At 37.5% G+C, this 26913-nt stretch overlaps 2 protein-coding genes across 45 annotated transcripts in view; one reads left to right on the top strand and one right to left on the bottom strand.

Annotated features, from left to right (window-relative positions):
• The window catches only part of LOC140634995 (uncharacterized), a 51586-nt gene extending 43318 nt beyond the window's left edge, over window positions 1-8268 (bottom strand). For 8 of the 36 annotated variants that reach the window (XR_012032336.1, XM_072828922.1, XM_072828921.1 and 5 more), the window contains exon 1: window positions 6103-6235. Coding sequence is in view for 2 of the 36 variants with exons in the window: in XM_072828926.1 (XP_072685027.1) it covers window positions 8143-8150 (8 nt within the window). In the remaining 34 variants the exon portion in view is untranslated. Of the gene's footprint in view, window positions 1-6102; window positions 6342-8142 lie in introns of those variants that run through there. The other 28 variants (XR_012032338.1, XR_012032337.1, XR_012032334.1 and 25 more) reach the window with 18 other exon arrangements.
• DLGAP1 (DLG associated protein 1) overlaps window positions 1-26913 on the top strand; it is an 874662-nt gene that overhangs the window by 308022 nt on the left and 539727 nt on the right. The window lies entirely within an intron of this gene.

Below are 26913 nucleotides of genomic sequence, written 5' to 3' on the forward strand. Positions count from 1 at the left end.
GACCCTCCTCTCTAGTCTCCATGACCTGCCCCATGGCCCCACTCCTCTCCTCTCTGTGGCAGTTTCATATTTACTAAGACAAATTTGCTCATTAAATATTTTGTTGTATTTTTTTAAAGGGTTACATGGAATATATTTCTTTATCCCTTTACTTCCAGTTTGTGTGTGTCCTTACTTAAGTGAGGCTCTTATAGGCAGCATATAGACAGGTCTTTTTAAAAGTCCATTCAGTCATTCTGTGTCTTTTTTTAAAGATTTTATTTATTTATTCATGAGAGACACAGAGAGAGAGAGAGAGAGAGAGAGAGAGAGGCAGAGACATAGGCAGAGGGAGAAGCAGGCTCCATGCAGGAAGCCTGACGTGGGACTCAATCCCAGGTCTCCAGGATCACACCCTGGGCTGAAGGTGGCACTAAACCGCTGGGCCACAGGGGCTGCCCCATTCTGTGTCTTTTGATCTGAGAATTCAGTTCATTTATATTTAAAGTAATTGTTGATAAGTATGTACTTATTGCCGTTTTGTTCATTGTTTTCTGGCTGTTTTTGTAGTTTCTCTGTGTTCCTTTCTTTTCTATCTTTTTGCCTTGTGATTTGATAACTTTCCTTAATGTTATTTTTAGATTTCTCACTCATTCTTTTTTCTGTATTTACTATTCTTTGTTGTTATCATGAGATTCACATAAATCATCCTATTTAACAGTCTATTTTAAGCTGATAGGTTAAATTTGAACACATTTCAAAATTGTGCATTTGTATTCCCACCCTCTTCCACTTTTTATATTTTCAATGTCACTTTTTAATGTTTTAATTTTGTGTATCACTTAACAAATTAGTACAGTTTTAGTAACTTTGCTACTTTGGTCTTTTAACTTTCCTAGTAGCTTTATAAGTGATTAATCCACTGCTTTTACTGTATATTTACCTTTTCCAGGGACATTTTTACTTTCATGTGTTTTCTTTTTATTAGTCAGTTCCCTTTTCAATTTAATGTTGCCCCTTTCATAATCTCATAAGGCAGTTTAGTAGTGATGAACTCCTTTATTTTTTGTCTGTGAAACTCTTTCTTTCCATCTGAAATGACAGCCTTACTGGGTGGAGTATTTTTGGTTGTAGGTTGTTTTTCTTTCAGCACTTTGAATATGTCCTGCCACTTTCTTCTAGCTTGCAAAATTTCTGCTGATAAATCTGATTATAGTATCATGAGGATACCCTTATATGTAACAAATGATTCTTTTTTTCTTGCTGCTTTTAAGTTTTTCTCTTTATCCTTAACTTGTGATATATTGATTGTAATGTTTCTTCGTGCGGGTGTCTTTAGGTTTACCTTGTTTGGGACTCTCTGAGCTCCCTGGACCTTCATCTCTTTTCCTTCATTAGGTTAGGGAAGTTTCAACCATTATTTATTCAAATAAGTTTGCTGCTCCTTTCTCTCTCTCTTCTCCTTCTGAGACTCTTAAAGTGCAAATGTTATTGTATCTGATATTGTCCCAGTGGTCTCTTAAGTTATCTTCATTTTTTTTTTTAAATTCCCTTTTTCTTGCTGCTTTGTCTGGGTGAGTTTCATTGCTTTATCCTACAGGTCACTGATCCATTCTTCTGTGTCATCTAACTTGCTGTTGGGAACTCCTCTAGTGTCTTTTCAGTTTGATTATTATGTTCCCCAGGTCTATAACTTCTGTTTGGCACTTTCTTATGTTTCTGTGTTTTCATTAAAGTTGTCATTGTTTTCATACTTCTCGTAACAGACTATGTGGAGAGTGTAACAATGGCACCCATGAGTGCCTCAGTCTCTAGGGAGTATCCCAACTCTCCCCTACCCTCCGGCCAATGCCCTCAGATCAACAAATGAATCTCCCCACATGTAATCCAGGTGCTTTTTGAAGCACTATTTTTTCACTGGGTCTTTAATGAGCAAGACCACATATGAGCCCTGCAAGAGAGGAAATTCATTTTCCTATAGCACTTTGTGACCTCTGAACATGAGCACCATTGATTTTCCAAGTAGATATTCTGGGGAGCTTGTCTTTCCAGTGCATTCCCAAGGGCCAGGGTATCACATGTGGAATAGCAACTCCTCACTCCTCCAGGAGAAGCACCCCTCTGGTGGGCTCCCTCCCTATTGTGTGTACTGTGCTAGGAATGAGATTTTCAGTGAGACCATGTTTCTTCCTCTCCTACTCATCTTGATACGGTCCTTTTGTCCTTTGTTATGGAAGGGAATTCATCTAGTGTTCAGATCTTTTTCAGAGTGAAATGATACATATGGAGCTATAGATTTGGTGTGTTCATGGGAGGAGGTGAGTTCAGGATCTACTACTACACATCTTGGACCACCTCCTCAGATAAGTATCTTTATTTTTTTTTAAAGATTTTATTTATTTATTCATGATAGAGAGAGAGAGAGAGGCAGAGACACAGGCAGAGGGAGAAGCAGGCTCCATGCAGGAAGCCTGATGTGGGACTCAATCCCAGGACTCCAGGATCGCACCCTGGGCCAAAGGCAGGCACCAAACCGCTGAGCCACCCAGGGATCCCCAGATAAGTATCTTTAAAATCTTTCACAATGTAATTTTTTTAGGTGGGAGAGGGGCAGAAGGAAGGAGAATCTTAAGCAGGCTCCATACCCAGCTCAGAGCCTGATTTGGGACTCAGTCTCACAACCCTGAACTCATGACCTGAGCTTAAGTCAAGAGTCAGATGCTTAACCAACTAAGCAACCCAGATGCCCCTCACCTCTTATTTTCTGATTTGCCACAATGTTAAAAGAGAACTTAGCAATAATATAGTATTTTAATATCTGCTTTCCAATTTTGTAGCAAATATATGATTTTTGTAATTATCCTTAGTTATGCTTTCCAGACAATACATTTTTTTTCTAAAACAACATTATCAAGTCAATTGTTAGTGAGTACATTAGTGTAGTAGTACTGATTTTGCTTCTTGATGTCAATTGACATGTTTTGTTTCATCAATGAACCAAGTATATAAATGTTCTCTCTACTATCATTCCTCTGAATCAGAGACCTTCCTTTTACTTACTTTTCTGTCTCCCTCTTTTCCCTGCTGCACTTCTTTGCCTCTCTTTTTTTGCAGTAGGATTTGACTAACAATTACAAGTAGGGTGTCAATAGTCAACACCCTGGTTTATCAGGAAGAAGAGTTTTTTTTTTCCTTTTTGACAAATATTTATTCTTTTGACATTATTGGCTTCAAATCTATTTTCTCAGCTATACAGTACCACATCCTATTTTGCAAAGAGTGAATGTAGTAGGTAGGTGCATAGTTTTTGAATAATCTTGGAGATGCATGGTTGCTCATGTTTATGATCAAAATTTTACTTTATTTATAGGTTTGAATCAGATAGTTTTAGTTCCTCTTCCATAATGATTATTCCTAGAAATAAGAACTGATAGTACAGTTTTCTGAGTTAAATGACTAGAAATACAAAAGTATTCTTATGCAAATGTTTGTCTTTAAAATGGAACCAGAAGGCTACTGCTATAAATGTACAGAAAACTCAAGTGAAGGAAATTCATCTTCTGGACCCTTTGCTATTTCCTGTGGAATGTTCCTGTTTTCCCTTGAGGGAGAAAAATGGTTTCATCAATCTGGGACAGCTATCTGTAGAGGTTTTATCCTTTTCAGAGGTTGTCTTTGAAAAGTTTCTTTGATATCTATATATTTGGGTTTCTATGATTTAAAAATAAAAACTCTTTCAATACCAGATATAACCACTTTCAGAGTAAACGGGGTTGCTGCTGTGAGGTTGCACAACAGTCTTGTGGCTGGTCAGGGGGAAAAGCCATTTTATGGTTTTAAGCATCTCGTATATCCTTAAACGTATCTTTTAAGAAGAGAAGTGTCCCTATTTTTTTAGAACTATAAGTGCATGGCTGAAATATATAGATGCATATAAACATATGACATATTTATACTGTATGTATATATATTTACATATATGTGTGTATATGTATATATGTAAATATACACACATACATATATTACATTTAGATAACTAGATAATTGAAGCAAATAGTTATGGGGATGTTTAAAAATATGCTATGCAAGTACTTTAAACTATGTATTTGTGCGTGGTATTTAACAGGTTAACACTAGGCTGGGTTTTTTTACAGGTTTTGTAGCTTACAGAGAGATGATCATAAAAATTGTCCCTTTGTAACTGTTGAGAGAATGAGTTTGTGCACAGCTGAGATTCCTACTGCCATCCCTGCATTTAAGGGCAGGGGATCCCTGGGTGGCTCAGGGGTTTGGCGCCTGCCTTTGGCCCAGGGCGCGATCCTGAAGTCCTGGGATTGAGTCCCGCATCGGGCTCCCGGCATGGAGCCTGCTTCTCCCTCCTCCTGTGTCTCTCCCTCTCTCTCCCTCTTTCTCTCTCTCTGTGTCTATCATAAATAATAAATTAAAAAAAAATATTTTTAAAAAAAGGGCAGTACAAAGTCAGCTCAGAGACAAAATGTTTAATAATGGTAGAGAGATCCACTATATCCATCTTTGCAATATAGATTTTATTTATTTTTTAGTGCGATCCCCCTCCTCTACCCATGAGAGGATTCACTTACAAAAAGCTACAGCTGCATCCCTGCTCTGTGTGCACTGTCTTCACCAGGTGCTTCTAATTGCCAGCTTCCGTCTGGAAGCCTGAGCCCAGCTGTGCTGGGATTGATTCCTGCCACACAGGAAACTAAAGAGAAATCCTGAACTAGGTCAGAAAACTGCCTCACTCATCAAGTCTCACCAACTCTGGCTTGTGCCCTTACTTCCTTGTTTGCCGCCACCTTTTTTACATTGGTCTCTGTGGTTCCCTGGTCTTCTAGCCCTGAAAAACTTAACAACATCCACCTGTGGACCCAGCTCCATGCTCTGACTTGGGGATAAGTTCTTGGCCCCAGACCAAAATGGAAAGAGCAGTAAATCTCTGGCCAAGGGCAGCCCGTGTGGTTCAGTGGTTTAGCACCTGCTTTCAGCCCAGGGCCTGATCCTGGAGACCCGGGATTGAGTCCCATGTCAGGCTCCCTGCATGGAGCCTGCTTCTCCCTCTGCCTGTGTCTCTGCCTCATTCTCTTTCTCTCTGTCTCTCATGAATGAATGAATGAATCAATCAATCAATCAATCATTCCTAAAAAAAAAAAATTTCTGGCCAAGAAAAAAGTCACTCTGTGTGTAGTCTCACCGTTTTGTCAACTTGAATTTAGTTTCTTCAATGTCCCTGAGTTTTCCCTGTGATTAGACTTCATGCCCTCGTATTGTTGACTCCTTTTTATTTTGTTTTTTTGAGTCCACAGCTTAGCCTTCCTGGGGTTACCACACTGCCCTGGCACTGGCCGTGAACCATGTATGCCTGCCGCTTGAATCTTCATTATTTCAACCCTATTTTTGCACAGTAAGATACAAGGTCTGAGTCTTTTGCTAATAGTGGTTGGGTCTCTGTGATGCATTGCAACACAACTTGAGACCATTCTGTTGTCCCTAGTGATTAGAATTCTCCTTTCTTTGCTCTGTCAATTACTCCACATCTGTTTTGACTCAACTCAGGTAACAACTCATGACGTCTTCTTTGGCCTCACCCTACACCTGACAGTCCCACTGCTAGGCTGGGCTAAATGCTCTTTTCACTGTGATTTCCTGATGGCCTGGGCATATTTCAAATATATGCATTGATTTATATTATAAATATTATTATAAGTCCATTTACATATCCTTTACCTCTCCCTCCCCCACCCCCCGCTGGCCTGTGTGTCTTCTGGTGGCTAGCAGAATATATGGCTTTTAAATGTTTCTTGGATGAATGAATGAACTTGTGTTCCTACGTGCTAAGTCTGGGTATAGTAGTCCCCCCCTGATCTGAGGGGGACATATTCCAAGACCCCAGTGGATGCCTGAAACTGTAGATATACTGAATCTTATACATATTTTTTCATATACATACATACCTATGATAAAGTTTAATATGTAAATTAGGCACAACAAGAGATTAACAACAATGACTAATAATAAAACAGGACAATTATAACAATGTACTATAATAAAAGTTATGTGAAGGTAGTCTTTCCCTCTCAAAATAATTTATTGTACTGTACTCACCTTTCCTCTGGCAATGATGTGAGAAGATGGAATGCCTACATGATGAGGTAAAGTGAGCTGAACAATGTAGACATGTAACCTAGGTTACTATTGACCTTCTGACAAGACATCTGAAGTAGGATCACATGTTTCTGGACCACAGCTGACCAAGAGTAACTAAAACTGGCCGAAGTGAGACCACAGATGAAAGGAAATCACTATATAATCACTAACCCTTTGTCTTGCTACTACATTAAGCTCTAAGCTTCATCCAACTATCACAAGCCTTCACTGGTCATGTCCTAAGCTGTGCTGTTAGACCTCCATACTAGACCACTTGCTTGCCTGGTGCTCTGTAACCTGATTCCCATGTACCTTGTCATGCTCATTAAGTGGATGGACTCCAGAAAGGTCCATTGAAGTGTCTAATGATATTGACAGTGACTACAAGCTTAGGTAGGATAGATGTGTTCTCTGTCTCAGGCTAGAAAATAATCCAAATCAAGATAATGTGATTCTTGTGAACACTGAACCTTTGAAAGAACATGCCAAGCACTAGAACTTTCTCCTTAAAAAGAAAATAAAAAGTATCGAACGAATTACTTTTAATACCTTTCATGATGATTAACAAGATTTCAAAATATTTTATGGAGAAGGGTTTCTAAAAATTCAAGGCCATTATTTCAGTATGAGTGGATAGTGTCTGCTGAGACCCTAACTCTGTCTGGGATCAAACGCTGTTTGGGACCTTGTGAGCCAGAGGCTCTGTTTTGCCATTGTTTCAAGTTATGAGAGATCTTGGAATGCTGATTTCCTCAACCTACCAATATTTGATATTCTAAACTATATTCGGTGAGAGATGTGCCTACTTTTAAAGACAGTGTTCAAAGATTTTTCTCCCAATATATTATATTTTGATAATATTCATTTTGGAGACAAAATCATCCCACACATTGTCATCAGAAATCTGCCTCGTACACACCATTCTGTTGAGATTTTGTTCAAATCTCTGTAAGAGAGTGTGCTTATAATAAGACACTAAGGAAGAGAGAGAGTGTGACGTTCCCTTTTGATATTTGTAAAGCAGTGGATGATGAGGGTCCATGATCGTCTCATAACTTTTAGGTCATAATTTGTTCAGTCAGTGACTATAGTTATTTCCTTTAAGACTTAAAGAGCAGAATCAGCACTTCTAATTGTTCTACTCCCCTGAGCTTTTAGGATCATTTGATGATGCTAGATAAGCATTATTTAAGATTATCATTTTTGATACATTCTTGCCAGAACATTGTTTCTCTCCCATATTCTGAGTATAAATCTATCTATCTTTTGGTCAGTCCATTTCAAGGATTTTGGTCTTGATGTTTCCTTAGCCTACAATGTTCTGACAGGCAATTCCTTCTTACTCTCTCATCTGGGATATATGCCTTAAAAAACACTCCCTAATAGCCCTATCTAAAGTGTCCCTCAGTCACCACCCCACCTCACCCCACCCCTGCTATAGGCACATTCTGTCACATTAACCTGTTATTTCTTAACACCTAGCCTGACATCATCCTTGCCGTCTATTTTCACCTCTTCCAACAACTGCCATTAGAATGTGTGTTGGGAGTAGGGACTGTGTTTTCTGCTCTGTCCCCATTTTCTTTCAAACTGCCCAGCCTATTGTAGACATTCAGTATATATTTGCTGAATGAATAAAAGAAAGAAAAACAAGAATGTGGGAGAGAGGAAAAGAGAAGACAGAGATGAAGGAAGGAAGAAGTGAAGGAAGGTAGCCAGACTTAAGAATGAGTTGTGTGATGAAGTACTTTACATTTCAAAGAAAAGGAGCCTGCGGAAATGATACCAACTATGCCACCATTTTTTTTATCTCTCCTTTTTTCAGGAGAAATCTTCATACCTCCCTAGCTGCTTTGAGCCCAGATATCTTCCTTACCTGTCTATCATTGCTCAACTGACCCTGCAGATTTTATAATTACCAGTTATCTCTCAGTGATTCACTTCAAGATTAGACTGTGGACAATGATTATGAAAAGTCAAGAGTAGTGTGAAATTCACCTTTTCATATTGGATTTCTGTCATGACACGGATTACATCCAGGACTCATATTGTCTGATTATTTCCTTCGCAATGAAGGCTTTAACTTCAGCCTTTTCACCAGTCAGTGACGCCATCTGATGACCTGTAAAAATTTAATTGGGCACTCTGATATATTTAGTAGCAGCTCGCTGCTCTTTTTAACAGTTGCTAACGTTGTAGGAACAACCGGGCACTTAATTTTATGGGTGTTTTTGAAACAAATGATGATTTTTAATGGTCTCTTAAAAATAGCATTATAATTAATCTTCATTAGTTTTCAGTCAAGATAAATATTCATGTTCAAAACAGTGGTTGTGTTGAAGAGAATCTTTCTGTTAGATTGAAATGTAATCCAGTGCTTTCTTTTTTATTAATTCAGCCAGCCCCTCTGCTGTTAAAAGGTATTTTTTTTTCATTTTTAATAGCCTTTTTTTTACCTCAAAGAGATAATTATAATTCAGTCATTGTATCAGTTAAAAAATAGATGCTTATGTCAAGTAATTTCACCAGTGAGAATATTTATATATCCAAATGATGTCTGAATTCATAGGAAATCTTAGCAAAAGCACAAGTTTCATCACATTGTCACTGAATTAAAACATGGTAAGAGAAAATTTCCAGTTTAATAATGATCTAAACCTTTGTGGGTAGATAAGCTACGTGTCCAAATGGAAAATAAACAGATTTTTTTAAAAGACTACTTTTTTTTAGTGAAAAGTGTGAGACTTGGAAGTCAGAAAAAAAATCATGGATTCTAGTGTAGTTCTGGCACTAATCACTTATGTGCCCTTGGGCAGTTATCCTCAGGATAATGCCCTTATTGATAGAACATTCTAGCTTCCTTCCAATTACTGCTAAGTGCTGGTATAATCTTAGTACCATTGTGAAAGAATAACAAGCAATTTAGGGGCACCTGGGTGGCTCAGTCAGTTAAGTGTCTGCCTTCAGCTCAGATCAGGATCCCAGTGTCCAGGGATGGAGCCTGGACTCAGACTCGGGCTCCCTGCTCATTAGGAAGTCTGCTTCTCCCTCTTCCCCCCACACCTGCCTGCTGCTCCCCCCACTTGTGCTCTCATTCACTTGCCCTCTGTCAAATAAATAAATAAAATATTTTGAAAATAAGATAAAATGCAATTTAAATGTAAAGCAATTTCAGAGAGCATGAGAACATGACTTTTCTCTATCTTATAATAATTACTGGTGGCTCTATCATTTAAAATACTAAGATAAAGTTATTGGTTATAAGAACATATGTAGAAATAAAAAAAGTTATCTTCTTTGTCATAAAAAAAACGGTTATCCAAAAGAAGGTGTCAATATTCTCATTTACATCATTTACAATGCAAAGGAAAATGCAATACAATGCATTTTCCAGAATGGATCACTGCAGATTCTCTTCCCAACAATCACTTAACTCGTTAAAATAAAACTTTTAAAATAATTATTTAAAGAGAATTGTCTGGAGGACATATAGCAAATAGAGAAGTGTTCATTCATTTTCTTACTTTCTTGTACTAAATCTCCTTTAAGGCAAGTCTGTAGCACTTGGTCTATGACCCTACCCCCCACTAAGATTAAACTGTGCTCTAATCCAGGCAAATACAACCAAGAAGAGTAGGCTTTTTCATCCCCCAACTCCCATTCTGAGGCCAAAGTTTCACCTCAGGAAAGACAAGCTGGCAGTGTTCTTATCTCTTCCATTTTACAAAAGTTTGCCTAGGCAGGTATACTTAAGAGGTCCAGGACTCCTTTCCTCTTCTTAGCTACTACTTGAAGACAGAAACCCTGGCTTAAGCATAGCAAACCAAAAACACTAGTGCCCTGGTTGCTCTCACCCCAACTCACTTATAAGGCCAAGGTTCCATATAGGGGAAAAACAAGCCAAGAAAATAGGTACCTTCTCTGCTACCACCTACTGATGAGGGCAGGGTATCGCTCTGAGAAAAGTGAGTCACTGTGTTCTGCCCCCCAGCTCCTTTGTGGTGGTACAGAGGCTATGCCAGGAGATGAGGTAGGTCTCCAAGGATGATGACATCTATAGATCTGCCTGAAGGAGCTCACTTTATTTGGAATAAAGCATGAAGAATTCTATACCTAAGGACACTGTCAAAAGCAGTGAACATCTTGGTATAGTACAATTAGGAAAGTACTCATAGTTCCATGATACATGCAACAACAAGCAAAGTGGAAGAGCAATCAGAAATTTAATAGAGAGAAATAATGGAAAGAGACAGCCAAGAAGATCATGGTGGTCAGGAAGGCTATGTGCAAATTCTAGGCTGTACTTACCCAGTAGCAGTCAGAGCTGGATGTGGACAGACTTGAAAATATCCCCTAAGCCACACACAGATCAATAAATAAAGAACAGAAGCCTCACTGGCACTAGAGTTTTCACCAAAAACTGGATGAACAACAACCTGGCTTGACTCAGAGGCAACTCCTAGGAAAGCAGGCTTAAGAATGAAATTAGACCTGTCCTTGGCAGTCTGAAAGACCGTGCACATGCCTTCAACTGTGCCTTCTCTGAAGTGCTAGAAGAGGAAAAATCCAAACTAGTAGTCCCTGACTAAACGAAGGCAATCACATATAAACTATTTAACCTGCAATAGCAACTTTTAAGCCCCACACACATCAAATGGTAAAAATATAACTGTCTAACAGAGCATAAGCACAACTTTGACCAGTAAGTGGCTTATGCTGTCCCAAGAGAAATCCCTGGGGAGCCAAGCTAAAACATAAAATAAAAGGCTACATGCTGTTGGAGATATAGATTCCAAGTCCCTAAATATATAAACAAGTGACTAAGAAAACAGCAAAAACTACCAGCCCATGAACGTAGGAGGTAAGGCAGTCAGTATACAGAGTTGCTCAAGACATTCAGTTTTCACCAAAAAATCACAAGATATGTAAAGAAACAGGGAAGTGTGACCCTGTATTAGTTTGCTAGGCCTGCCATAACAAAGTATCACCAATTATGTGGCTTAAACAACAGCAACTTATTTTCTCAAAATTCTGGAGGCTAGAAGTCCAAGATCAAGATGTCAGCAGAGTTAATTTCTTCCAGAATCTCTCTCCTTAACTTGTAGATCATCATTTCCTTCCAGTATCTTTGTATGGTCCTTCTGTGTATCTGTCTTAATCTCTTCTTATAAGGACATCAGAACATTGGAATAGAGCCCACCTATATGAACTCATTTTACCTTATTTACCTTTAAATGACCCTCTTTCCAAATATAGCCATATTCTGAGGTACTGGAGATTAGGACTTCAATAAGGAATTTTTTTTTCAATATAGGAATTTTAAGGGGAAACAATTTTGCCCACGATGATCTGTGCTTCAGAGAAATATGGGACATCATTCAGCATAGAGATTTATGTATAATAGAAATATCAGAAGGAGAGATAAAAGAGAAAGGGGCAGAAAAAGAAATTTTAAGGGAATAATGTCTAAAAACTTCCTAAATTTTACAAAAAGCATGGATTTACACATCCAAGAAGCTCAGCAAAGTCCAAATAGAAGATCCACACCTAGACATATCATAGTCTACTGTTGAAAGAATGAGAAAATCTTAACAATAAGAGAAAAGTTATTTACCACACTCAAGGGAACCTCAGTAAGATTAAAAGTTGACCTCTTATCAGTGGAACATCAGGCAATGAAATGACATATTCAAAGTTGAAAAGTAAAAACAAACAACAAACTGTCAACCAAGAAACTTCAGCAAAATAATCTTTGAAAAATTAAGTCAAAATAAGGGCATTCCCAGATAAACAAAAGCATTTGTTGATCTGATTTTTAAAAATAATACCAAAAGGAGTGTTTCAGGCTGAAGACAAATCATACCAGAGAATAATTTGAATATACATGTAAAAATAAAGTGCTAATAAAGGTAATTATGCAGGTAAATATAAAAGACAGTATAATTGAGTATTCCCTTTTCTTCCCTAAACTGATTTAAGAACAATTAAATAAAACAATATGCATAACATGCTATTGTTGGATTTAGGACATATAGAAATTTAATATATTTGACAATAGTAGCACAGAAGGTGGATAGGAGGAAAGTTAGTGGAGTAAGAAATGATACCAGGTGGTAGCTCAAATACACAGAAAGAAATAAAGAGAATTAGAAATGATATAAAAGAAGGTAAATATAACAAACCATATAAAGATACAATTGCTCTCCTTTTCTGAATCAATTTCTTTAAAAGGCATAACATATAGAGTAATAATTATAACAATATGTTGTTTTATTTGTTGCATATATGCAGCCCAATATATATACATATATATTATACATATGTATAAATATATATGTATAAATAGCACCAAAAAGGGAGAGAGCAAATGGAGCTATATATAGTAAAATGTCTTTATTTCACTGGAATTAATTTTGTATAAGTCTGAAGTAGGTCTTGATAAGATGTACTTTGTAAGCACTAGATCAATCACTAAGAAAATAACACAAATATAAATATGAAATAAAAATTATTAAAATAAATAAAATATTACACTTAAAATATCTATTTAATACAAAATAAAATTAAAGGAAAACGGGGGAACAAAGCAAATATGAGACATATGAAAACATTAAAAATGAAATGGCAGATAAAAATCCAAACGTTACAATAAAAATATTAAATATAAACAATGTAATCAAAAGGCAGAAATTATTAGATTGGATAAAAGAATAGCTCCAACTCTACACCCTCTATGAGAGACACATTTTACATTCCAAGATTCAAAGAGGTTGAAGATGAATGATGAAAGGAAATGCCATGCAAACAGCAACCTTAAGAGACCTGGTGTGTTTATATTAAGACAGAATAGACTTTCAAACAAAAAATGTTGCTGGAGAAAATGAGGAAAATTTCATAATAATAAAAATATTAGTCCACAAGGAGGATTTAACAATTATAAACATATATGCAACTAAGAGCATTCTCTAAATACAAACAAAACTGATAGAATTGAAAGGAAAGAGGAAAACTGAGTAATAGTAGTTGAAGACTTCAGTGCTCTATTTTATAATATAGGCCACCTAAACAAAAAGTAAACAAGAAAAGCAAAGATTTTAACAACAATATAAGCCAACTAAACCTAACAGATATCAATCAAACACTCCATGCAACAGCAGCAGAATAAACATTCTCCTGAAGTGCGAATAAAACATTCTCAAAGATAGATGATGTGTAGTCCATAAAACACACCTTAGTAAATTTAAAGTATAGAAATTACACAAATTCTTTCCTCTGACTGTGGTGGAATTAAATTAGAAATTAACAACAGAAGCAAGTTTGAGGAATTCACAAATACATGGGATTAAACAGCATATCCTAAATAAATAAATGGGTCAAAATTTTAAAATCACAAATTAGAAAGGAACAAATATTAAACTAGAACTCTATAGGATGCAGTTAAAGCAGTGCTCAGAGGGAAATTTATAGCTTCAGATGCTATATTTAAAAAGAAGAAAGGTCTCAAATCAATAAGTTGACTACCTATCCTAAGACACTGAAAAAGGAAAAGCAAACTAAATCCAAAACAAATGGAAGGAAATAATAAACAGTACAACTGAAATAAGTAAAATAGAAAATATAAAACTATAAAGAAAAATCAATGGAATCAAAAGCTGATTCTTTGCAAAGATCAGTAGAATTGATATCTATTTACTAGACAGACCAAAGAGAAAACTCACATTGCCAAAATAAAAAATGAAAACTGATTTTACAGAAATAAAAAGGAAGTATAAAGGAACAATATAAACAATGTATGCCAATAAATTAGATAAATTAGATGAAGTGAACAAATCTCTAAGAAAACACAAACTAGTGAACCTGACTTTTTAAAAAAATAGAAAATCTAAATAGACTTACAACAGATTGAATTATTAAATTTTAAATCTTCCTATAAAGAAAATCCCTGGCCCAGATCCCTTCACTGTTGAATTCTACTAAACATTTTCTGAAGAACTAATACCCCTAAATGATTAAAGAAGAAGGAACACTGTTAACTCATCCTATGAGGCCAGCATTACACTGAAACCAAATCTGTCAAAGACATCACAAGGAAAGAAAACTGAACAATACTCCTTATGAATATAGATGCAGAAATCCTCAGCAAAACACTAATAAAACAAATTCCAGCAACACAGAAAAAGGATGATAGCTGTTGGGATTTCTCCCAGGAATGTGAGGTTGGTTTAATATCTGAAAATTAATAATATAATAATATAATACTTTATATAATAGACTGAAAAAAAAAAACAAAAATCATGAGATCATCTTAACAGACATAGGAAAATATTTGACAAAATTCAGCAGCCTTTCCTGATTAAACAACAACAACAACACCCATCCAGCAAGATGGTGATATAAAGACACTTCCTAAGGTAATAAAGGAATCTATGGAAAACCTGCAGCTAGCATCATAACCTTTGGATGAAATCAACTTCATGAAGTGTGCACAGCTTTGTTTGCATTTTGAAAGAAAAGTGATCTATAGGCAGAGAAGATTGTAAAAGAAGAAGGCAGCCTGGGTTGGGCACATGGCCGAGTTGACTGGTATGGCAAGATAGGCAGCAGGAAGATCTTGGGATTCTAGGGGCAGAATGACTCAAAAGGGAATAATAAAGGGATAAAAATAAATTTTAAAAATGTGCAGGGACGCCTGGGTGGCTCAGTGGTTGGGCCCCCACCTTCAGCTCAGGATGTGATCCTGGAGTCCCAAAATCGAATCCTACGTTGGACTCCCTGCATGGAGCCTGCTTCTCCCTTTGCTTATGTCTCTGCCTCTTTCTCTGTATGTCTCTCATGAGTAAATAAATATAATCTTTTAAAAAAATGTGCAGAGGGTTTGAAAGGTATCAAAAATAAACTATTTCAAAATATCCCTCAAATGAGTCAAGTAAAAGGAAAAGAGGAGACAATTGTATTTTCCTTCTCTCCTTCCTCCTGTTCTCAGGATCCTGATTACTCGTACTATTACAACTATAATTTAGTTTCATTGTGGGCTACATAAACCTGTAGGGAACCTGGACATCTAACCAGCATGACATATTATATTATATTCTCCAAAATATAGTATCTCTGGGACTGGGGTCTAAACAACTGGCTGAAATAAACTTTGGGGACCTGACATAATTATAATTTGGAGACTGCTTGTGCACAATATTTTTTTACAGATGATTTGTTTTCCTAATTATGGTTTATTAAACTTACTTCTACTGTCAGTTTCCATTCCCTTAATACACACTGGGGGAATTAAATGGCTTGAGAGTAACCACCATAGCCAAATACATACATACATACACACATATGCACACACAGACACACACAGTATCTGCTTTTTTTCCTCTGGACACAACAGAAATCTTCTAAATATGTCAATATTTAGAACTTCATAGTTGTCAATTTCATAGTTGACCCTATGAATATGTGGAACATGTGGTTGAGCTGTATGAGTCCACTTAAATGCAGATTTAAAAAATAATGAAGTATAATACTATAAAAATATTTTCTCTCCCTTATGATTTTCTTAACATTTTATTTCCTCTAGCTTCCTTTTTTGTAAAAATACAGTATATTATACATATGCAGAATATGTGTTAATCGATTGTTTATGTCATCAGTAAGGCTTCTAGTCAATGGTAAGTTGTTAGTAAATATGTTTTGGGGGAGTCAAAAGTTGTACATGGATTTTCAACTGTGCACAGAGTCAACTTCCCTATCCCCTGTGTTGCTCAAGAGTCAACTGTATGTATTTAACATTCCAAGACTTGAATGAGCCCCTCCAAAAAAAAAAAAAAAAAAAACCTAGGAAAATACAAAGAAATTAAAGTGTAAGAATTTGAAAAGAAAAGTAATTTTCAGAATGGTCTGAGTTAGGATTAATGGTAATCAGATTCATTTGAGTTAGATTTGGATTCATCCTGAATTTGTTGTAGGCTGGATTCCAGGAGTGAATCTAGGGAAGTGAGAAATGATTTCAGGAGTAGCAGCTCAGGAGATAGTCTACTGGGTTGTACCTGGTGATTATGTCATTAAGTTGGAAAGGGCCTTCTTTGGGGATCAGGAACTTTAAAAACACAATGTAATTGAAGCAGGGGCTCTAAAATCAGTTGGCATTTTAGCCTTCTTTGAACATTGCAGTAACCATGGACTGTTTAACCTCAGGTACCCTGCAATAGGGAGAATCCTGTGAATGACCCCCCATGAACCTTGATCTTATGTAATCGCTTCCCTTGTGGGTATAGATGGAACCTGTGAGAATAGCAAAAGGGATATGATTTCAGTTGACCCAGTCTATTCACATGAGAAAAGCAATCTTAGTTGTGATCTGGCAAGATGGTCTGAGCCCCAGGAAGTCCAACTCAGTCAATGCACATTCATGGCCATATTTCCAAAAGTACACCCCAGTGCCATTGTGTATAGGGCAAGAAGTTTTCCAGCTGTTAGTCACAAACCAGGCCGGGAATTAGCACATCCCTTTCCACAACATATTCAGTGATGCTGAGACCAGGTCATTAAACCAGGCCTCTCAAATCAGAGCTCACAAATGAGGTAACTCATTCCCCTTTGGACACTTCCAAACATTGCAGAGTTCTTACACAAGTTCCCCCATAATTTATATTTGTACTATTTGATGACAGATACAATTTTGTACTATAAGGGATATGTCACTTGACAGCTCTTCAGTTACTGAGGATAGTTAGACATAGATTTCTCCTTAGTTTTCCCTGGACTTTTCCTCTTTCCTCTCTAAATGCTTTAGTCTACAGTTTTTAAAGTTGAACACAAAGCCCCACATATACTGACCAGTATCAAATGAAGGACCATTTCCTTCTCAGTCTTAGAGCTTTTCTTTAATAAATGCTAACCCAGGGATGCCTGGGTGGCTCAGTGGTTAAGCCTCTGCCTTCAACTCAGGGCATGATCCTGGGGTCCCAGGATCGAGTCCCACATCGGGCTCCCTGCATGGAGCCTGTTTCTCCCTCTGCCTGTGTCTCTGCCTCTCTCTTTCTGTGTCTCTCATGAATAAATAAAATCTTTAAAAAAATTTTTAAAAAATAAATAAATGCTGCCCCAAATGGCTTTAAAGTACTTTGTTGTTGCATCACATGGGAAAATCGTCTTAATGTAATAGGAAGATTTCTCCAAAACCTTGTTTTGCACAGAGACACATAAAAGACATCAATTAAAGAAAGTTCTAAAATAAAACAAAGCGAGATATTATTGAGTCCTTCCTTGGATTGTGTGACATGTTTTCAATTCCTTGTAAGTAAAGGGGGAAAAAAAAAAGCCTAACTTTTAATCAGACCAGTTGGCACTAAAAGGAAAATCTTGCTAGAAAGTCAAACACACACCACACGCCACATGGAGATAAAACAACATGAAAAGGAAATGGAATTCAACAGCTAAATTAGCTTCCTTTGACCCTCATTTTCATTGAAAAGCAAGAGCAGTCAAACATTGCTATCTACATTTATATTTTCATCAGAGAGATAAATCTCCTTTTTTAAGATTTTATTTATTTATTTGAGACAGAGTGAGAAAGTGTACCTGCGCATGAGTGGGGGTAGTGACAGAGGAAGGCAGAGAGAAAGAATCTCAAGCAAACTGTGCAGAGCTTGATCTCACAGCCCTGAGATCATGACCTGAACTGAAATCAAGAGTTAGATGCTTAACCAACTGAACCACCCAGGCGCCCCAAGAGAAATCCTTTTTTAAACAGCTTTATTATAATTTAACATTATAATCATTTATTATAATGCACATAGCACACAATTCACCCACTTGAAGTGTACATTTCAAAGTTTTTATATATTCATTCACATTGTTGTGCACCATTACCATCACCTGTCCCTCCAGTTAACCCTGAAACCCCTTTTTTGTGTGTCATGACGAGGAAGAAGGCACTGCCATCCATTTGGGGTCATGGAAACAACAAAACTGGAAAAAGGGAAGGGATGGAAGGGGCAAGGGATGGATCAAGGAATGTCCATCCACTCTGTAGATCTGGACTCCCGTGCCTCAGCTAGACAGCAGGCATCTTCAGAACAGTTCTCCCTAGTAAGTACAGCTTGTGGAATGTTCACTGTGTGATTCCATTTAAACCTAATGGGAGTGTCAGGACTTATAAAAAGGCTGAATTGTGAATTACATTCTTCACCACTGGGCTCTCCCTTTCCTTTCAAAAGGGGTTCAGGCTGAAGTCGAATCTAAGTGCAGTGTGTGTTTTGCTTCAGCAAAGAGGCAATTGTAATCAAGTGGTGCTGTGTTTTAGCTAGGCGGTTTTAAAACAAGTACTGGCATTGGGTTGCTTTTAACAAGGTCTATGCAATTTTCTCTCATTTTCCTTCTAAGTTTCAGGGACAAGAGTGTTAAAGAAAATCTAGAGCATTTTATTTTTGAATGATCAGAATGTGACTCGACTATTCATTAAAAGCAAACAGCTATCACAAAATGCATGAATCGTGTCCTTCCTGAGAGTTATAAACTCTTGAATTCATCTAAAAATTGACTCAAATTTGAACATTGGCCACACCGGCTGATCATCCTCATCCGTGGTGCCTGTCTCAGACCCAGTTTGGGTATATCTGGAAGTCTTTACATCAGAAACATCAAGGACTAAATTAGGTCTATTGTTCTGAGAGCATAAGCGCTGATAAATGGCTGTGTTCAAAATGCTATTTTTCTACGTACTATTTTTCTAAAGAAACAAGGGAAAATATGAGGTTTGGTTTTGGTTTATGTCTGTGTGGTTAAGCAGCATATCACTAGATCTATGAAATTCTGTTCCTCTCTTCCCTCTGCCGGCTGAAGAGAAGTACTGCTGGTACTTGGTGTTTTTCTGCGAGTGTGGGAACACATTTCTGGCCAAGGTGATTAAAAGAGCTAAAGGAAATGCAAAGATCAGTATTAAAATTTCCAAAGACAAATGAAATTTCTCCTACCTATTCCTTTTCCTAGTCTTTTCCTACACCCTCAGGATGTAAAAAGGTGACACATGCTGGGTTTCGAGACATGACAGCTGATAAAACAACCTATTTCTTCCAATGAGATGTTTGTGTGATGGTTGTAAAAAAGAGGTGAATTCCAGAGGAGGAAGTTGTGTGTGTATGAAGGGGGACGGGAGGTCCTCCGGAAGTTTCACGATTCTGTACGAGCTATAATTCTCAGTAACTTTTCAGTATTGTCAGTGCCTTAGCACTGAATAGGCTCATCTCTGAGTTGACATAAGGAATCTCTTTCTTTTCCCTGTCATATGCTGCTTTAAATTTTTTTAAGTTTTTTTTTTAAGTTAAGCAGGGTTTTTTGTTTAATTACTGCTCTTAAATCTTCCTTCCCCTTTACATTTGGATATTGGAGTTAGAGAGGCAATGAATATTGTGAGAAATAGATTATATTTAAATTATTTTAAGTAGCAATGACTTTCTGTCATCTACATGCTTCTTTGGGTTAAACCAGAAGTTCAAAACTAAATCCAAATTGCTAAGTTCAATTCAATACATTACTTTCACAAATTCAATAATAAATGAGTATAAAAGGACTTTAGGAAGCATGGCTCAAAGTATTGGAAAAAACTTAAAACTTGAGATTGAATTTACAGTTTACCTTAAATGGCTGTTCTACTTCTGACATCACAGACTTGGATTTCCTATTGTATATTCTGAAGCATCATTGGTTCACCTTTCCCTCAAGAAGGGATAACTAAAATTCACAAGCATATGTGACACCGGGGACTTTGCCAAGGACATTCAGAGTTTACCTTGTCTCCCTCACGGTATCACATCAAAGCTTAAAGAAGGGTATGCTACACATGGTCATGAACTGAGGCCACATGCCTGAGTGCCACTTCTGTGCTTGCTATTTGTTTCACCCACCCCTTCCAACACTCGGTCTCTCAGGACTAAGGGTGCTTCCTAAGCACCCATCCCCTGATGGCTCATCTTGGTTTTAGAGCACTGAGTATACACCTTGGCTTAAAGATGTGTCTCAGAGTATTCCATACCATGCCTGTCCTTCTCTGCCACCCTAGAGGAGACTCCTTTGATAGAGGGGCATTGTTTTAATCATTTGTGTGTTCCCCAGCACCCAGCACAGTGTTAGCCCTTAGGATGTGGGGGTGCATGTGTGTTTCAACCATTGTTCATCAAATGAGTCAATGTCCAACAGCTAGACAATTGGACAGTCTATTTTATTATTTCTCTTTCTGGGAGTTAGAGCAGAAGAAGAAAAGAAGATTGGACAAACCTAATAGAGTGGTCGCAGGAATAATTGTAATAACTAGGAAGACTTGGACCTTAAGCTATTTTACCTGAACTAGAGAAGGGTAAAAGATTGGTTGAGTCACCAAGACCAATCTCTCCTAATTACTTTCTTATCTTCTACTATATATTCTGGGATGAGAACTAGACAGAGTAGATATGAATAATGTACATAATCTGCCATCTAAAAGCAGAATGTATCAGAAAAAGAATGTTGTTATAAAATCAGCATATTTGAAGAATTTTCAAAAATAAAAAGCATAGAGGGGCACCTGAGTGGCTCAGCTGGTTAAGCATCTGCCTTCAGCTCAGGTCATGATGCCAGAGTCCTGGGATCCAGCCCTGTATCAGGTTCCCTGCTTAGCAGGGAATCTGCTTCTCCCTCTCCCCACTGCTCATGCTCTCTTGCACTATCTCTGTTGCTATCTCTGTTTCTTTCTCTCAAATAAATAAATAAAGTCTTTAAAATAAAACTAATAAAATTAAAATAAAATTAAATAGCATAGGAGACAGCAATGATCAGAACAGAAAAATTAGGGCAGCCCTGGTGGCGCAGCAGTTTAGCACCGCCTGTGGCCCGGGGTGTGATCCTGGAGACCCAGGATCGAGTCCCACATCGGGCTTCCTGCATGGAGCCTGCTTCTCCCTCTGCCTGTGTCTCTGCCTCTCTCTTTGCTCTCTCTGAATGAATAAATAAATAAATCTTTAAAAAAAATTAATAATACTGGAGTTAGAACAATAAACCAAACCTGGTCCCTTAAAGTGCCCAGTAAAAGTGACACACCCTTGGCAAGGCTGATCAAACGGAAAAGGGAAACTCTAAAAACAAATGATATTAGAAATAAAAATAGCCCCTTGGGGGCTCGGTTAGTTAAGAGTCCTCCTCTTGATTTTGGCTCAGGTCATGAGAAAGAGCCCCAGATGTCAGGCTCCATGCTTAGCAGATAGTCTGCTTGATATTCTTTCCCTTTCCCTCGTCCTTTGCTCCCCCCCCTTCATGCACACTCTCTAAATAAATAAATAAATAAAATCTAAAAAAATAAAAATAAGGATATAACTTTTGGGGGGGTAGATTCAAGAAAGCATAAGAGATTACCATATACATGTTGGAAAATTCTGGGTGCAATTACTAGTTTTCTCAAATATATACATTTTCAAAATTAACTAATGGAATTCCTTTCAGGAGAAAAATAACACAGAAGAAATGAACGTAGGCAAAAATCTACCCATAAAGTAAGCATTAAATTCAAAGAATTATATAGGTTATTCCTATACATTTTAAAAAATAGTTTTTATATATTTTTTTTTAATTTATTTATGATAGTCACAGAGAGAGAGAGAGAGGCAGAGACACAGGCAGAGGGAAAAGGAGGCTCCACGCACCGGGAACCCGACGTGGGATTCAATCCCGGGTCTCCAGGACCACGCCCTGGGCCAAAGGCAGGCACCAAACCGCTGCGCCACCCAGGGATCCCTAGTTTTTATATTTAAAAACAAAAGCAATATATTATTTCCTATTAATTCATTGTTAACATAACAATGATAATATGTATGAAGTCCATATAATTATATTTATATAGTACAAAGAATAGATGTTTATATTATAAGTTATTTCCATTATAAAACCATACCAACAGGATGCCTGGGTGGCTCAGCAGTTGAGTATCTGCCTTCGGCTCAGGGCATGATTCTGGAGTTCTGGGATCAAGTCCCATATCAGGATCCCTGCAGGGAGCCTACTTCTCCCTCTGCTTGTGTCTCTGCCTCTCTCTCTGTGTGTCTCTGCCTCTCTCTTTCTCTGCATCTCTCATGAATAAATATATGAAATCTTTAAAAATAAAAATATAAAAAATAAAACCATACCCAGATAATAGAAAAAGATTGTAAATATTTTGGCTAAAAGATTGTAAATGTCTTGGCTAATTAGGAAAGACAAGCAAAACTCTGATACCAAACTAGATGAGAGAAGACACATGCAAAAAGAAGAACTGTGATTCAGTCTCACTCATAAATATGGATGCAGTGGTGCCTGGCTGGCTCAGTCAGAAGAACATGCAACTCTTGGTCTTGGGGTTGTAAGCTCGAGCCTGACACTGGATATACAGATGCTTAAGTAAGTAAATAAATAAACTAAAAAAACAAAAAAAAAGGATACAAAAGTCCTAAATGAACTATTAGTAATTAAAATACAGCAATGTATCTAAAGAATTAAATATGCTAAAAAAGGAATTAAATATGCTGACAAAGTGTGGCCTGTATTACTCCAAGGTAGTTTGATTTAGATATTCATTGTTATTCTCCATGTTAACAAAGAAAGGAAGAAAAAACAGTATGGTTGGATGCTAAAAACAAAAACAAAAAACCTTTTAATATAAAACCCACTGCTGATTTTGAAAGAAATAGTGAACAAAGAATAGAGAAAACTTTGTCTAACTTGCTAGAGCAAGCATCATAATCAATGGTAGGACATTATCCAGGATATATCAGCTGTTCCAACACTATAGAATTCATAGTCAATACAATTAATCCAAGAAGTATAGTGGGATGAGAAGAACAAACTCTTATTACTTAAGATTATATTAATGTCTTTGTGGAAATCAAAGGTAAATAGATAAATAATTTTTAAAACTAATAATAGATTTCATCAAGTTGGCCAGAATAGAAATCAATAAGCAAACAGTGGTTTTCCTACACACCTTCACTAACCAATTAGAAAATGTTTCTTAAATTCCCTTCCTATGGTAATCAATATCCTAAAATGCCTAGAAATAGATATACAAAGACACATAAAATTCATTGAAGAAGACTCTTAAGAATTTATAAAGTGCATAACACCCTGAGTAAATAGAAAAATACGCCAAGCTCCTGGATAGGGAAAAGTGTTTAGAATACTGGTTCTTCTAACGTTACTCTATAAATTTAACACAATACAGTCCCAATCAAAGGCCCAGAAGCAGCTTTTTTTTTTTTTTAAGATTTTATTTATTTGAGAGAGAGAGAAAGAGAGAGCACCTGAGCATGCACTCAAGCACGACGAGTGAGGGGAGGGACAGAGGGAGACGGAGACCTAGGGCTGCACCCCAGGACCTCAGGATCATGACCTGAGCAGATGCTTAAATGACTGAGCCACCCAGGCATCCCCTAGGAGTTTTTGTCAGTTCTGAAAAGTTGGTCTGAAAATTTATCTGCAAGAGGAAATGGGCAAGAAGAGCCAAGAAGGGCAGCCAGGGTGGCTCAGGGGTTTAGCGCCGCCTTCAGCCCAGGGCGTGATCCTGGAGTCCTGGGATGGAGTCCCACTTCAGGCTCCCTACATGGAGCCTGCTTCTCCCTCTGCCTGTGTCTCTGCCTCACTCTCTGTCTCTCATAAATAAATAAATAAATAAATAAAATCTTAAAAAAAAGAAGAAGAAGAGCAAGAAAAGAAGAAGGAAAAAAAAGAAAGGAAAAAAAAGAAAGGAAAGAAAGAAAGAAAGAAAGAAAGAAAGAAAGAAAGAAAGAAAGAAAGAAAGAAGAAAGAAAGAAAGAAAGAAAGAAAGAAAGAAAGAAAGAAAGAAAGAAAGAAAGAAAGGACATTTCCTCTCCCAAGTTCTTTCCTCTCCCAAGTTCCAAAACACACTGTTGAGGGTTTTCAACACCAACCCCCAGGCATCTTTCCTAATTGTGAAACAATCATGAGTAACTTCGTGAGCTAGTTAAGAATTAAAATACAATTTCCTTCACTGGCAATAAAGCCAGAATGGAGAATGCAGCCTGGGCTTCAAATTTAACTTACTCACGGGGTCACAGGCAGAACAAGTGGGGAAATTGTATGTGGATCCTGTAGAGCTGGAAAGCATTGCCAGGAGTCTCATCTCCCAAGGTAGCAGAGAGGGAAATCACTTGTTTGCAGGCTCTGCAGGTCCCAGACACAGTCCAGAGCTTCATTTTCTCAGGCACTTCTCCTCCTAAGGGAGAGAGTAAGTTAGTGTAAAGAGAGAGGATTGGGAATCCCTGTTAAAAAACATGGGACTGGGATCCCTGGGTGGTGCAGCGGTTTGGCGCCTGCCTTTGGCCCAGGGCACGATCCTGGAGACCTGGGATCAAATCCCAAGTCGGGCTCCTGGTGCATGGAGCCTGCTTCTCCCTCTGCCTGTGTCTCTGCCTCTCTCTCTCTCTCTCTCTCTCTCTATCATAAATAAATAAAAAAAAAAAAAGAAAGAAAAGAAACATGGGACTGAGTAATAGAGTTTCCTAACACAAAGGGTAAAGCAAAGAAACTGACACTAATGTTGACACAAGAATAGACCCAGTACTTGCAGGAACAGAAATGAGAACCAAACACATTCGGGTATATGTAGACGTACATTATATGATGAAAATAGCTGTCAGTTGTGAATGTTTCAGCCACAAGTAACAGAAAATCTAACCTATATTAGCTTAAAATTTAAAGGGAATTTATTGGTTTATGTAACTGAAAAATCTAAGAGAAAATGAAGAATTCAGGTAGGATTGAAAAATCAGAAATTAAAAATGGAACTACCATAGGATCCAGTAATTCTACCCACTTCCAGTTATATATCTGAAGGAAATGAAATTGCCATCTTAAAGAGATACCTGTACCCCCAAGTTCATTGCAGCATTTTTATTATAGCCAAGACATGGGGAAAACAGCAACAACAACAACCTAAGTCTGCAATGATGGTTAAAGAAGTGCTATGTGTAATCCAGTTAAATATTATTCAGTCATTAAAAAGCAAGAAACCCTGCCATTTACAACAACACAGATGGCCCTTATGGGCATTATGCTAAATTGAATTAGTCAGAAAATGACGTATGCTATATGATCTCACTTACTTGTAGAATCTCAAAAAACAAACAAACAAACAAAAAAAACTCTACAAAAAGAGAGGGCAAGCAATAGGTCAGTGTGGCCTAAGGGTACAAACTTCCGGTGATAAGCCAAATGAGTTCGGGGATGTGTTAGGTAGCATGGCAACTAGAGTTATAATACTGTATATGTGAACATGACAAAGAGAGTAGATCTAAAAAATTCTCACCACACACCCAAAAACTGTAACTCCGTAAGGCAATGGATATGCTGACTCACCTTATTTCCCTGTACTGCAGCCACTATTTTGCGACGTATACATACATGAAGTCATCACACAATGTAGCTCCAACTCACACAATATTCTATGTCAATGATATCTCCACAAGCTGGGATAGGAAAAGCACACTGCTGAATAACGATACGTCAAAGAAAATGTCACTATGGCAATTTATTTTATTTTTATTTTTTAAAGATTTTTATTTATTTATTCATGAGAGAGGCAGAGATATAGGCAGAGGGAGAAGCAGGCTCCCTATGGGGAACCCGATGTGGGACTCGATCCCAGGACCCCAGGATCATGCCTTGAGCCGAAGGCAGATGCTCAACCACTGAGTCACGCAGAGGTCCCTCACTATGCAATTTAAAAACAGTTTGAGTGGAATGAAAATGAAAGTCCAACACGTCAAAATTTATGAAACACAATTAACACCGTACCTACAGGAAAATTGATTGCACTAAAAGGCTTATATTAAATGAATGATGAAGTTATTGGTTAATTCAACTAAGTTAATTAGCAGGGTCATTTTTTACTTAGCATGTTAGAGTTTAGAGAACAGCCTTATTCATACTTTGCTATTTGGACTTTGCTCTGAAGAGACAAACTGAGAGAGCAGTCCAATGGGTTAAGTCCATCCAGGTTTAGTGGACCGCGGCAGGCAGCCAGTCTTCTTCCAGGCGCAGTGCTCCCTGGAAAACCTCTTGGCCTTCTTTTTCTAAGCTTGACCCAGCAGCTCCCCTCAAGTCCTTGCCCGCCCTGTCACATGGCATCACTATCGTCCTTGCACTGTCTCCTCCTTTCAAAAATAAACCAAAGGCAATTATTTGGAGCAAATGACCTTCTTTTCCTGTTTCTGCCCAACTTTTCATTTAAATTACCAAATTATTCATTCAAACCAAGCTGATAGCAAAGTCAATAATCACTTTCAAAAGAAGTCCCCACAGTAAGCAAAACAGAGCTAATCGAGAATTCAAAAGGAAATGGAAATAGAAAGACCTGGGAAGCCTTGAAAGGAGAGAGGATCGGGTCAGAAAGAATTGCAGGACTTAACTTCAGGTTGTTTGGACCCGGTAATTAAGTTCTGAGGTCATCTACGAAAATCCCTCTGTGTTTAAATGGAAAAATCCATTTTTGTTTCTTTTGGGACAGGGACTGAGATGAAACAGGATGAATGACAAGTAGGAAGGCCTGCGATGTAAACATACTTTATAGTGTGTTAAACAGAAATTGACAGGAGGTTTTGCTCTCAAATGATTTTCATATGTTATTTAATTTATGTTGATGGATAAAACTCTAGATCTAGACTAAGTATAAACTGATAGTCTAGTCCCAAATGTAAAAAAGGTTTCTTCTTGATAAGGAGAGGATAAAGGTTTCCTAAGTAGCAAACTTTT

The sequence above is a fragment of the Canis lupus genome, chromosome 6, assembly GCF_048164855.1.
Source record: "Canis lupus baileyi chromosome 6, mCanLup2.hap1, whole genome shotgun sequence".
NCBI lineage: Eukaryota > Metazoa > Chordata > Mammalia > Carnivora > Canidae > Canis > Canis lupus.